The following is a 14,159-nucleotide window of genomic DNA, read 5'->3' on the forward strand; positions in this document are numbered from 1 at the left end:
CATCGAGCCACGCTGTTAGAGGCTCACCAAGTGGAATGCCACAAATATTCTCTGAGCCTGGCTGCCTATTTGCCTATATGGCAGAGCGTGGAGTCTTGCCTGGCTTGTCAGCCAATCCCTTAATGCTCAGAGAATGCTCTGTCAGCACGCAGTTTAGTCACAGCACAATGTTTTTGTGGAAGAGGGATAGCTGTCTTTTTTGTTCCATGGCTCAACCCAAAAGAATGCTAGGCTATAGCCTAGTATATCAGCAAAGGCTCCTGCGCTTGCTCAATCTTGTGAAAGGGAGGAGAGAAGGGAACAGAGAATGATGTGATAAAAAAAAACCCTCGCTTGGTTACATGCAAGTGGAGTACAAATTAAAAGCATCTAGCAAAGGCGACAAAAGGAACTGGTTCAGCAGGCGTTTTTGCTTAGAAATCACTTTTATTTTATAAAGCTGGAGTTTGGTCTGTAAAGTTTTTAATCACACTTATAAAAAAGGTTGATAATTCTTGTGGGGTGGGGGGAAGCTCAAAAGGTTGCTCATAATTCAAGGTTACACAAAGGTTATATTTATAATATATATATTTATATATATATATAGTTTTATATATAGATTTTGGAGACAATGGAGATTGGACTGCAAGTACAAGTCATATTTCGGACACTTGCTCATGTCCTGCAAATAGCGTTTCTTGACAGAAAGGGTTAACAAGGACCATGCCGGTGTCCCTGTAATCACCATTAGCTGGGGAGCGCGGCTCAGACAGGTGGTCCTACAGGGAAAAAGGGGTCAGGGGAGAGAAAGGGAAGAAAATATTAAGCTTCAGAAACACAATAAGGGACAGTCAACATGGTAGAATTTGCACTGGCAGGACAAAGTCTTGAAGAATATCCAGTATCCAGTCAACCAATGGTTCAGTATGGCCAAAGCAAAGCTTTAAAAAATGTAATACGCATGATTCACTGGTCTGAGCTAAAAGCAGTAGGGTGAGACAGAAACGTCAGTGTCCCCTTAGAGAAAGGTGGTTCCTTTATACTAAGAATTGGAGGCCTGTGACTTTCCAGGATAGTGGCTGAAATGGCAGGATAGTGGCTGAAACAAACAAAAAAAGACCGAGCAGGTTATCAACTGAGAAACAGAACCTGAGGGAAGTGTGGAGAAACTGGAAACCAAAAGAAAAGAGGGGGGGAGGGGATAGATACATAGAGCAAAGATTGGGAACCTGTGGTACTCTAACAACTTGAGGACCACAGGTTCTCCATCCCTGTATAAAGAGAGATGGAACTGTAGGGAAAATCTGAGAGAGAAGGTGGTTTGGATGGTGTGGAGAAGATAAGAATGAAACTGGGTAAATTGAGATAGCTAACGGAATTGGGACAGAGAAGTCAGTGGGGCTGGGGCAAAACGCCCCTTGGTGTGAGGGTAGCCATTTATGCACCCAAAAAGAGGGCCAAAGAGGACATTTATTTGCACATGCTACTATATATATAGGAGCAACATAATGGGAGGGGGGTTTCCAGCTACTCCACCCTTTGCCCTTGGAAGCCTTGTAAGAAACTGCTGCAGGAGAGGGACTGTGGCAACTTCACGGGAGGCGTATTTCTAGGACCAAGGGGAAACTGTGACGCTCCCTTGTTTTTGCTATTGGATGCTGGGTGTTGTTTAAGTAATACTGTTATATGGGTAGAATTGAAATGGGTTTTTTTGGAATGCTATTATATTTGCCATTGTTTTGCTGTGTCATTATGTAATTTTTTGTGGCATTTGCTTGAGATGCACACCTGTTTCTTTGTAGCATGCCGCTTTGAGCATATATATTTTTCTTGTGGAAAAGTGGTGTACAAATTGAATGAATGAATGACTGGATGAGATGCAAATTTAGAAGCAATTACTACCATTTGAATAGAAACACAATTCCTCTCAATATAGTGAGAAAGATGTGACCAGGTGTACCAGCTCAGTCTGTTGTCCAGTGCTACAGATGGGTCACTTCAAGGCCCCTGGTCTCCATTTGTTCTTTACTCTTAAAAGGATTTGGACTCAGCTCTTTGAGTCGAGTACTCTCCTCTGTAAAGTAGGACACAAGGCCACCCTGTCTTGGTCCAGGAGGAGTCTATATGCTGGTAACAGGAGGGGCATCAACAGAAATGGGAAGCCAGACACTATGTGCATGGAAGCCAAGAAGGCATGTTTGCAAAGAGTAGCATCTGAGGGGGTCCATGTGCCTTTCAGAACCACTTAAAAGGGAAAGTTCTCCCAGTTACCTCTCCTATCATTAGGGCCCTGTGAGTTCACAACGCTATGTGTGAGAGCCAAGCAGAGTGGCTAAAATCCGCTTGTTGATATGAACTACCTGGGAGGTTCACTGCCAACAGAGTTCAGATCTTACCTCTGAGGTTTCAAGGGACTGTATCTCTCTGGGTAATTCTACAGCATGCCGGTTGAAGTAGTCCATAGTGATAGCATTGTTCCAATAGCTCAGGTTGGTTTCTGGGTTTGATGTCTTCTTCTTTCTCCGCATGCAGCAGATGGTGAGGAGGACAGCTGTTAACACAAACATGTTTGAGAGTGTGCTTGTGCAACAATGGGAAATTAGTTGGCGGTGGCTTGCATAATAGACTGTATATTGTAATAGATTACCCCCCACTGTCTGTGGGGAGCATGCACAGATCTATGAAAAGTTCACATTGTGGTTCATGTACCACTGGAAGATGCAACATTTGATGAATTAAGAACACCATGCAAGACCACCTAATGTTTTCACGTTCTGAATCAAAGAGATGTAAGAATATAAGAAGTCAGAGCAATCTAGGCCACCACACCCTGCTTCTCACAGTGACCCAACTGCCTTTGGGAAGCTCACAGGAAGGACAAAAGCACAGTTCTCTGATTCAGGACAGAAAAAAATGAAGTGCTTCTTCATGCAGCACTTAGTGGAATTCCATCCCAGAACAGGTAGTTAGACACCAACTTGGATGGCTTTAGAAGAGGCAGATTCATGGAAGACAAGGCTATATTCTACCTCCCCTGTTGGAGGCAGTATGCTTCTGAATGCCAGTTACGGAGTACACAGGTGAGAAGACTGCTGTTGTGCTCAGGTCCTCCTTTGGGGCTTCCCATAGGCATCTGGTTGGCCACTGGGAGAAGAGGATGCTGGACTGGATGGGCCAGACCAAAACACACAATTGCTTGTTCCCTTCCTGCCTTTTGAATCAGTGGCTTTGGAAACATACAGTGGAATATTTATCCAAGGTGTGTCGTTTGTAATGAAGCAAAGGGACCAGTGTGTACTGCTCTTGCTCCAGCTTGTTTCCAGGAAATACACTCAAAAACAGAGTAATGGTGTTTTTCAAACTTGGGTCCCCAGCTGTTGTTGGACTACAGCTCCCATCATCCCTGATCACTGGTCATGTTAGCTAGGGATGATGGGTGTTTTAGTCCAACAATAGCTGGGGACCCAAGTTTGATAAACACCAGTGTAATATGTAGAATTTATATTATAACTTTAATGGTGGAAGGAGGGAAAAGATTACTTAAAGCCTTTCTCCTTCAGCCATTTTTCTGTTTGAAATTCAGTGCAGCTGTTTTTCCAGCTGTGGGAAGAAAATACGTAACTCTCCCCACCCACTGGTGGAAAAGCGGCTGGCAAGGCGGGATGCAAGTGGGGAATGGGGTTAAGCTGCCTCTCCTCCCTCCTCACCATTCCTTTCCATAGCTGCTTTTCATTAGAAAACTGTTGGGCTGCTTCATGTACCTGCTGTGTAATGCTTGGCCCAAATACCGCTCTCAGTCTTAGTAGTATCAGAGGTCACGTGTTCCATTCTAATTTCATAAGCATCTACGATTCTCTGGATAACACAGCACACAGCCAAGGCTAAGCCTTGAGTTAATATTACCAGCAGGGCCACTATAATCAGGTCTCACAGCAGGCTCCATCCTTAACACAAAATACTGAGAGAGAGTGCAGGCATAATCGTATCTGTTTTGATTTGGATCAAGAGATGTCTTATCTTCTTATTACCACTGAAAAAGCTTCAAAATCTGGGCAATTTCATCTAAGCCAGTCATAATCACTTCGCTAGGCTAGTCATCCTCTTTTGCATTGCGTAGCTGTGGGGAATCATATGGGTAGGAACTGCATGTTAGCTGCACAATATTAAATCTCTGCCCTGCCTACTGTCTTCCTGTGATGTTCATCAGGTGTCATGCCTTTAGTGTGGCAGCACCTGTGCTTTGGAACTCCCTAGGCAAGTGCCATCATTGGATTCTTTGAAACGCCTGGTGATAATGTTGCTGTTTCGGCAGGCCAAGTCAGACACACAACCGGTTGCATGTTTGATTGTGCTTCACTGTTTTTAGATGTTGTGTTGACAGCTTTTAAATGTTTCAAATAGGTTTTTATTTTATTTTTCATTGTATTGTTTATTATAGATATGTTTGCTGCCTAGGGCTCCTTTGGGAAGAAGTGCTGGGCAGAAATTTGTTAAATAAATCAACGCTAGCATACTAGCACGGGCACAGGAAGCAGCTATTGCTGCTAAAAGTCTCGAGGCTTGTTTCCTGTTGGGCGATACTGGCAAGACATTTCTGCATCTAGTGAAGTTTAAACACCACTGTGACCTTCTCCTTTGTTACTGGTTATAACAATCAGTGAGCCTCTAGGCACATGCAAATAGGAGAAGCTGTCGTGGGCACCACGTCACACCCACACTATACATTTAAAGTCAAATTAATGCCCATGTAAAGCACAGGGTTGGGACGCGGGTGGCACTGTGGGTTAAACCACAGAGTCTAGGACTTGCCAATCAGAAGGTTGGCAGTTCAATTCCCCGCGACGGGGTGAGCTCCTATTGCTCGGTCCCTGTTCCTGCCAACCCAGCAGTTCGAAAGCACGTCAAAGTGCAAGTAGATAAATAGGTACCGCTCTGGCGGGAAGGTAAACGGCGTTTTGGTGCGCTGCTCTGGTTCGCCAGAAGCAGCTTAATCCTGCTGGCCACATGACCCAGAAGCTGTACGCCGGCTCCCTCTGTCAATAAAGCGAGATGAGCGCTGCAATCCCAGAGTCGTCCATGACTGGACCTAATGGTCAGGGGTCTCTTTACCTTTAAAGCACAGGGTTTCCCTGCAAAGAATCCTGGGAGCTACAGTTTATCCCTCGAAGAGCTACAATTCCTTTCACCCTTAAACTACAGCCCCCAGGGTTCTTTGCAGGGAAAGCCATGCGCTTTAAATGTATGGTGTGAATGTGACCCTATGTCTAATGGCTGCAAGAGAATGCTTCTTACAAGCCTGATTTCAGTTGGACCCTGTGGGTGCCAGTGATGGCCTCTGGGCGCATGAGCACCCACAGGTGCCAAGTTGGTGACCCCTATGTTACTCTAGTTTCCCACTTATGCAACCAAATTGCAGGGTCTCTATCAGCCTGGGAAATAATGGGTTGAATTCTGGGAGGAGAGCCTTCAAACTGAAGTGTTTACTCCGGGGAAACTTTTGAACCATAACTCTGCATTGTTCTGTACACCAATTATCTAAAATAGTGATTATGAAAGCTTTTTATTTACATTTATATTCTGTCTTTCCTTCAAGAAGCTCAAAGTAGCATTCATGATTTTCCCACCTCCTTTTACCTTCCCAACAGCCCAGTGAAGTAGGTTAGGCTCAGAGACAGTGAATGGCCCAAAATTTCTCAGTGAGCTTCAAGGCTGAAGGTAAAGTACCGCCCCCACCCCCCCACTCGGCTTAGCCCAATGCGCTAACCATTATACCACATACTTGCTCTTTCAAAGAAAAGATGTGGTAAAAAAAACAGCTTTAGGGACGGGTCCACAGAATATAAAACACAGCTATTCTTGATGCAATATCGAACAGCTAAGCAGACTAAACAGACCCTGTGAAAAAGGCACATTCCTTTCTCTCTAGGAGCTTCTTAGTCCAAGGAAAACAATTCAAGAACTACCCAAGAGCCATACTTTTTATCTTAGATTTGTAAATTTTATAATGAAATGATTTTATAATGAAATGATTTTAGAATGAAATTATTTTAGAATGTTGTATCATTTTACTGTTGTTAGCCTCTCAGAGCCCGGGTTCGGCAGGATATAAATAAAATTTTATTATTATTATTATTATTATTATTATTATTATTATTATTAGAAAAATATTGGCTGGTGAGGTGGGGGAAGCAAATGCTGGTAGGTCAAAGACCCTTTGAATAGTTTGACAACTAAAGCCACTGCAAATAAGTCTTGTTGCACACTAGGTTCCGCTTGTGACCTTCCCATAGGCATTTAGTTGGCCACTGTGAGAACAGGATGCTGGACTACATGTGCTGGGAGGTTTCTTTGTATCTATGCATAGCATTTTTAGCCCACCTTTCTCACAAGGAGCTACCCATTTTATCCTCACAAACAACCCTCTGAGGTAGGCTAGGCTGAGAAGTGACAATTGGCCAAAGGCCACCTCATGAACTTTGTAGCTGAGTTGGGATTTGAATTCCGGGCTCCCAGGTCTTAGTCTGGAACTAATAACCACTATACCCCACTGCTCATCAGGGACTCATATGAACGTTTCCAACCTCACAATATAAATTATGGACGTTTTACCAGTGCATAGGGGGTCAGAGTTCTGTTTAAAGTAGCAGGGAGCACTTGGGGGGGGGGGAGGCTGTTAATCAGAACAGTTGATTTAGTTCCTGCTTTATTCAAAGGAAAAGGTGTGTGTCTGCTACAAATCTCTTTGTTGAATTAATAGAAATATAGTTATTACTCCTGTCACATTCAAAATTGCAGGCTATTATACGCCTACCACAATGCTTAAGACGGGCTCTTTGCTTCCATTTATCTGGTGCCATTCATTTAATTCCTACTGTACAAATCTTAGTCCCCAAGCAAACAAACAGATGTGTAGGCAAGAAGTCCCACGGTGGCAATGAAAAGCACTTGGTACGTAAGTGCCCACTTAGAGAAGAATTCATCCCCTAGAATTGATCTTCTTTCAGGGCTTATTTATGTGGTTGCTGTTGAGTCAGGATCAACAATACTTGGAATGACAGCCCGGGGTTCTTAGGAAATGCCCTTTTAACTACATCTTGCCTTTGCTCCAAGGCAGCTTACATGGGTCTCCCCTTCCCCATGTTATTCTAGCAATCATGTGGGACAGGTTATACTGAGAGAGAGAATGACTGGCCCGAGGTCAGTCCCCATCTTCATAAACCACTGTGCTAAGTCACACCCATCTGCTCAAGTCACTTACCGTGCATTGCATGGGATTGGACTAAATGACCCTCATGTCCCTTCAAACTCTTCTGTGTGCCAATAGTGCACAGCCATAGCTTGTCTTTTGTAGATGGTGCAGTTTTGGGTTCTTAAACAACAGTACTCTGAGAATTCAGATCACTATTAGTATAGATGATTTGTGTGCCTTCTTCTGCCCTCAAAGAATCCCTATATTAGGCAGAGCTGGAGGGTTTGGAGGGGGGAAGGGCATCTGAAAGTACTTTCACCTAGGCAGACCATTCTGAATGGCTTAGATACTTAATTACAGGGCTTGTGTTACGGTGGATGGAGGTTTTGCAGCTAAATCTGCGTAAGCCTTTGGGAAATGTTAGGTTTGATGTTCGTCAAATTATGTTGCCAGAAAAGCATCAGGTTTGCCTCTGGTGGGCTGGAAAGACAGATTTGTTGCATCTAAGCCACAGTGATTGCTTTGTTTTTTATTCTCAAGTGGAATGGCAGTAAACATGAACCCCAAACTTAAAAGTATGAAAGTTGCATGTGTGGGGTTCATATTGGTTAGTTGGGGTTAGATGACCAGTAATTTACCACGCAGGGTTTCCAAATGGAAAGTGATTTTAATGTAAATGGTACAGAGCTGCATAATGCTACAGGCTTGGATGTTTCAAACCAATGGAAATTCCCAATATAAGGTTCCAGTCTTTCAAAGGAGAGACCACAGCTCAGTGGCAGACCACATGCTTTGAACCATGGCTAAGAATGTAATTCTGGGCTTCTCCAATTACAGATTTAAAGTGGCAGGGCTGAGAAAGACTTCTGCCTGATGGTCCCCAAGAAATCACAGGAGAGACACCTGAGTGACCAGGAATTGGCTCACTCCTGAAGAGCTGAATCCACTTAGCTTGATGGCTCTGGGTCTTCCTACATCAGCGTTTCTAGGACAGCCAGGTAAGTTGGACAGCAATCTGCAGAATGTCAAAGTAGCTGATTTACACTTCCTCCATTGATATGGATCATGCTGGCTGATATGAAAGCAGCTGCTGCAGACCTCTCCTATAGGAAGCGCTAATGTGGTGTGGAGAATTAGGTAAGTGTAAAAGCTGCTTCCAGGTTCTGCGGCAATACACTTCAATTTGAGGCAGCCTGACTTTCATTACAGTGTCAAAGCACATCTAAACTGCATTCACCACTTAAAAGGAGCACTGCTGACCTGTGAGCCAAAGTGCAAATGCACGCTAAGTGAGTGTGAGCGTCAAATAAGGTTAAACATGTCTTGCTTGGGGGGCGGATGGGGGGGGGACATAAACAGGACCATATGTCTAAGTTATAATCCTAAGCAAACTTACTAGGGAGTAATCCCCATTGAGCAGAATGGATCTATCTCCGAAAAAATAGGCTTGCAAAGTGAGTTGGATAGGGAAAGCACAGGGTTGCGTAGAAGGCAATCCATGCAAAGACACCATACTAAAGCTGTGCTGTAATGGTGATCTTCACCTGCAGCCTATCTCAGTGGCAAGGCTTATCCTTCAGATGCTTCTCCTGAATTTCAATGGTGGTGGTGAGGAATCCAAAACCCAATCATAACTTAACCAATTGCTGATATACTGAGTTAATAAAAGCAGGAGGAGCGCTCAAGTGTTCCGAGGATATGAAATACAGTGGAACCTCGTGTTACGTACCGTCCCCCTTGCGAACGCTGCGGGTTACGAGCTCTGCTAACCCGGAAGTAGATGCTCCCGTTGTGACCTTTGTCCTGGGATGCGAGTGGAAGTTGCATGCCGGCAGCAGCGGGAGGCTCAATTACCGAAAGCACACCTCATGTTACAAGTGGTTTCGGGTTAAAACGAACCTCCGGAACGGATTAAGTTCATAACCAGAGGTACCACTGTATGAGCTAGAACAGGATCCAAGGGAACACGCCACATGCATCTTTGGTATTCTACTGATACTTCCACGCTCCAAGCTGGCCTCCATTTCACATGAACAGTAATGGCTAAATTAATTCAGTTATGAATTGAAGTCACAGCTTTCCCATCCTCCTCTTTTTCATCACATCAGCCTTTAATTGCAGCAATAATTTCTTTTCTTTTTTTCCTTAAAAGGTCTGGATTCCAAGAGGTTGGAGAAGTTTTTCAAAGTGATTGTGCTGAACATTTTGCTACTTCATGTTACAAATTCTCCCTCTTCCCCAAATGACTCAAGGCAGCAAGGAGGACATAAAACCCACTGGAATTGTGACAAGATGAATTTTTTTATGGTTAAGAACTGAATGCCACTTAGCACTTCTCTGCTGAGCATGTACAGTAAGTACTAGTTAAATAGAAGACACATTTTCCAGGGTTTCTCTGTACTTCCTAATGCATTGGTCAAAACCACACAGATTTGGGGAACTACCGCATTTTTCGCCCTATAGGACGCACTTTTCCCCCTCCAAAAATGAAGGGGAAATGTGTGTGCGTCCTATGGGGCAAATGCAGGCTTTCGCTGAAGCCTGGAGAGCAAGAGGGGTCTGTGCGCACCGACCCCTCTCGCTCTCCAGGCTTCAGGAAGCTATCCGCAAGTCTTGCAAGCCCGGCGGGATGTCCCGCGAGCTCGCAAGGCTTGCGGGCAGCAGCCTGCAGCCCAAAAGCTGGGGACAGCGGGGAGGCGCAGCACCGCCGCCCCGCTATTCCCCGACCTGATCTGGAGGCTGGGGGGGGGGGTGAGAAGCAAGCTTGCTTCTCCCCCCCCCCCGCCAGCCCCACCAGCTCGGGGGATAGGGGGTGGTGGAGCGCCGCCACCCCGCTATTCCCCGACCTGATCTGGAGGCTGGCGGGGGGGGGGAGAAGCAAGCTTGCTTCTCCCCCCCGCCAGCCCCACAAGCTCGGGGGATAGGGGGGTGGCGGAGCGCCGCCACCCCGCTATTCCCCGACCTGATCTGGAGGCTGGCGGGGGGGGGGGGGGAGAAGCAAGCTTGCTTCTCCCCCCGCCAGCCCCACAAACTCGGGGGACAGCGGGGCAAGCTGTCCCTGAAGGCAGAAGAGGGAGACGGAGCGCTCTGTCTCCCTCTTCTAGCTTGGGGATGGCTGTGCGAACCTGGGGGGGAAATAAAAATTTTTCCCTTGATTTCCCCCCCAAAAAACTAGGTGCGTCCTATGGGCCGGTGCGTCCTATAGGGCGAAAAATACGGTACTTCATTCCCTGGCTGGCCAAACCAACTGGCCTGAGCGTACAATAATGAGCTGAACATGTGCTTTGCGTGATGTGGTCTCTCACAATTTGGCTGCTCTCATGATTTGGCTGGGACTCTGTAGATTTTGCTCTGAAAAGAGAGAATTTCTGTGGATGGTTGTACCTCCCCCTGTGCTGTTTTAACCCTGGAAAATGCCTTTGGTTACATTTATGGATATGGGGACTTATGCTGAACACTGTGCAAAAAAATTCCACCTTCCTGATTTCTATATGCTTTATTCCCTTTTGCCTAGAATTGCACAGGAAAAAGGACACTGATACAGAATTTCACTGTTCAATTAATCCCACACTTCCCACCACTTCCTTGTGATGGCAAGATTGGCCACATTTCTTTTCAAGTGGAAATATGGCTGCCACAACCCTTTAATTTGATTAGAGAATGGCTACGTGGTATTATTCTCAATTGTGTGAGCTTTTAAAAAAGCACCAGGACAAGAAGCAGAACATGAACAGGGGCACCTGGATAAACTATTGTAGGAGCCAGACCCAGTTGGATAACTAGCAAAATGCTAAACCCAAGCAAACTATGGAAATTCTAAGGCTACCAGTCAGTAAAATGTTGACTTTCCATATCTGGGCAGGCATGTTTCCTAGGAAATTTTATCTTGCAGTCTTAAAATATCAAAACAATGAGGGACTCCATTTGAATCACAACCACTGGCATCACCAGGGCAGGAATTTGAGACACGTCAGTGTGGTATAGTGCTGAGAGTGCTGGACCTGAGAGACCTGAGTTCAAACCTTTGCTTAGCTGTGAATCAGGCGCACCAACTAGCGGGGGCCGGGAGGGGGAACCAAATTTCCAAGGGGGTGGTTGGGCCCTCTCATAATTCCCTGGTGGCCATGTGCACATGTTGTGGGGCATTCTTGTGTCACGTGCAAGCCGTGGGGCGTGCACGAGTGATGTCAGCCCACCCTAGGCGTGACCACATGCCGTGATGCTGTGCAAGGTGGCACGCTTGCACTGGATTGTCTTAGGCACACTGTTACCCCATAGGGTTATAGTCAAGGAAAAATGGAAAGAGGAAGACACTCCTTGGAAGAGAGGTGGGATATAAACATGAGGATGTAACAATGAATCAGTCGAGGGCCCTGCACAGCAGAATGCGCAAGAAAGTCCCCAGATACAGCAAGGCTGTCTTATCAGTTTGAAGTACATAAAGTACTAACACATTGATATCTAAATGCCCCTCTTCCAATAATTAAGTTTAGGGTCTAAGAATTCCTTAACTGCACAGTTGCACAGCTGTGTACCATTTGTGCACCTATATGTCTACTTTTCATTGTGGTTGTCACAATAATCCTGTACTGTATTTGATGTACTGCCTGCCAGTCAAATAAACTGAAGTTTACTGTGTCATGTTTTGCTTCCTGTGCCATTAACGTGCTGACTGGTAGCAACCCCGTTGACTTTAAAAATAAAAAATGTGTGCAACAATAAACCTGCAAATTGGTCAGACAAAAGGTTGACTCTATTTGCCTTGTGTCCTGAAGGTGGCAGCAACCTCCCTAGTTACATGACCCATTTGTCAGGTGATCAGCCTTGGAGCCTACAGTTGCAGCTGTGCTGCGATGCTGAATATGAAATTGCACTCTTTTGGCAAGAACATATTTTCAGGAAAACCAAAGCATTCTGCCTTGGGATCATGTACAAGGGAGCTGCAATTGGTCTGTCCATCAGGGGGTGCAAGTAATTTATTTCACATTACCATGACAAGAAAAGTGACTTGTCGGGGTGGGCATTTGTACCACATCTGGTATGTAATGCATGCCTTTCAACTTGGGAGATGATGGGGAAGCAGCCTGCAGAGTTAGCAGAGCCAAGGAAAGATTATACTATGATTATTGTCATTATCTTATTATCCTGATGCGGCTCCATGCATGGCACCTGCCTTGCGAAGCGTTCCATCCCCTGAATTACAATTGGACAGGAAGGGTGTAGCTCGTGAGAGAACGAACTGTTCAGGGAAACAAAGTCAAATAGAAGAGTCCAGCTGCTGACTTGAGAAATATGTTAATACCGCAACATCTGGCCCAAAAAGCCATTTACAGGATGGAGACAGAAAAGAGCTTTTAAAAAAGTTGAACTGACACAAAAAACATTGCTGTCCATGGCGTATTCTTTTGTCCCATTGTTATCTGGACAAGAGAGGTTGGGAAGCATTTGAACCGCTACCCAAATCCTTCAAGGACTATGAATGGGCCAGAAGCCAAAGAGCAGCTTAGGCTTGTGCAAAGAGAATTGTGGACTTTTAAATTTTTGAGTTAATACTTCTGGACCATTCAGCTATTGGCATTATATTGAGACTGTTTTGTGATCTGACATGGTTGCCTCTTGATCCAAAAGTGAACTAAGCATGGCACATATTTGTCTAGACTACTACCACCTCTTAAGAGTTTTCTGCCACTAGCAATTCCTCTCACATAAAGTGAGCAGGATGTGGCTGCCTCATCAGCCACACAGGATGAGACAAACAGGTAGAGCTTACTGTGCTCTGCCACTTATCTATGTTTCCATCCCTACTATGAAGCTATGCCGCAGAAGAGGTAGATCACTGTTTCAGTCCATCCTGGCAACCTCTCAGTCTTGCTGAAGGTAGTCGTACAAACTAATTGTATCTGCAAGGCCAGACATCACTACATGTTCCATCTTTTTCAGTCACCCCAGCCCTGATCACACTCCATGATGTTACGACTTGGGAGGAGTTGACAATTGATACTGAAATCCCAGCAGCCATTTATAGGGAATTCCACAGCCTGCTATTCACCTTGGGGTGGGAGAACTGAAATTGCAGTGCTTCAAGTATCTCCACAACCAAATCCCTTAATCTCCCCTGATGGACTAGTACTAGCTATAATTAACTCCCATGAAGTAATATTCATCAAGTAGAAGAGAAAAATTAATTAGACCCAACAGTGTTTGCATGACCAACTGGGAAAAGTAATCCAGCCAGTGCTCTTTCCCTTCTTAATGCTATATGTGATACAGTTCATTGGGAGCGCTGGACTCGTAAGTCCCAGATCACCAGTTTTCATTCTAAAAGAGTACCTGTCAGGGGTTCAGGAGCAGAGGCGAGGGCAAGGGAGGAAACAGAGAGCGAGGGGGAGGAGGCAGAAGAAAAGATGAGTGATGACGACGAAGATTCGCAGGAAGGAGCGCCAGTGGATCAGAAGATTCGCAGGAAGGAGCGCCAGTGGCCAGGGCAAGGGGGAGCTTAGGGGGACACCCCAGGAAGAAGGGTCCAGAGGGGGCTCAGAGAGCAGCAGTTGGAAATCGGGGCCAGCATCACCAACAGAACGCAGTGGAGAGGAAGGGCGCCAGGTACCGAGCTCTGGCAGCTCGCAGCAGGAGGGAGGGCATGAGTCAGGAGTGGCCACACCTCCATCGGGGAGCGAGGAAACGGTCAGGCGGAAAGTGGAAGGTTGGGTGCGCGCGCCAAGTTCAAATATACAGGAAGGTGGCGCAGTAAGCAGCCTGGAAAGGGAGCCAGGTCCTAAAGCCCGACGGAAGGAGACAGAAGGGTCCGGGGGGTCAGCGTCAGAAGCGTCCCGAAAGGAAGAGACCACGGGGGGCAGAGGGACCCAGAGAAGAACGGTCAGGCGGAAAAGGTGGAGTAAGGCTAGGGTACTTAGCTGGTGTACAGGGGGCGGAGACTCAGACGGAGCTTCGCCGGTCTAACCCTTAAGACGTAGAGCTGCACGCAGCAGCT

The 14,159-nt window shown here is 45.9% G+C and overlaps 1 protein-coding gene and 1 long non-coding RNA gene across 10 annotated transcripts in view; one reads left to right on the plus strand and one right to left on the minus strand.

Moving 5' to 3' along the window:
- LOC309515368 overlaps positions 1–9,612 on the plus strand; it is a 33,716-nt gene extending 24,104 nt beyond the window's left edge. For 4 of the 5 annotated variants that reach the window (XR_014212422.1, XR_014212423.1, XR_014212424.1 and 1 more), the window contains 2 exons: positions 8,006–8,166; positions 9,321–9,612. This is a non-coding gene — a long non-coding RNA (uncharacterized lncRNA). Of the gene's footprint in view, positions 1–5,575; positions 5,695–8,005; positions 8,167–9,320 lie in introns of all 5 variants that reach the window. The other variant, XR_014212425.1, reaches the window with a different exon arrangement.
- Positions 407–14,159, minus strand: part of TMEM108 (transmembrane protein 108) — a 183,430-nt gene continuing 169,677 nt past the window's right edge. For all 5 annotated transcript variants that reach the window (XM_082193049.1, XM_082193052.1, XM_082193048.1 and 2 more), the window contains 2 exons: positions 2,376–2,530; positions 407–758 (listed from right to left, as the gene is read on the minus strand). In XM_082193049.1, the coding sequence (XP_082049175.1) occupies positions 636–758; positions 2,376–2,530 (278 nt within the window). In that variant the 3' untranslated portion in view covers positions 407–635. The remainder of the gene's footprint in view (positions 759–2,375; positions 2,531–14,159) is intronic.

The sequence above is a fragment of the Podarcis vaucheri genome, assembly GCF_965113315.1.
Source record: "Podarcis vaucheri genome assembly, chromosome: 12".
Classification (NCBI taxonomy): Eukaryota; Metazoa; Chordata; class Lepidosauria; order Squamata; family Lacertidae; genus Podarcis; species Podarcis vaucheri.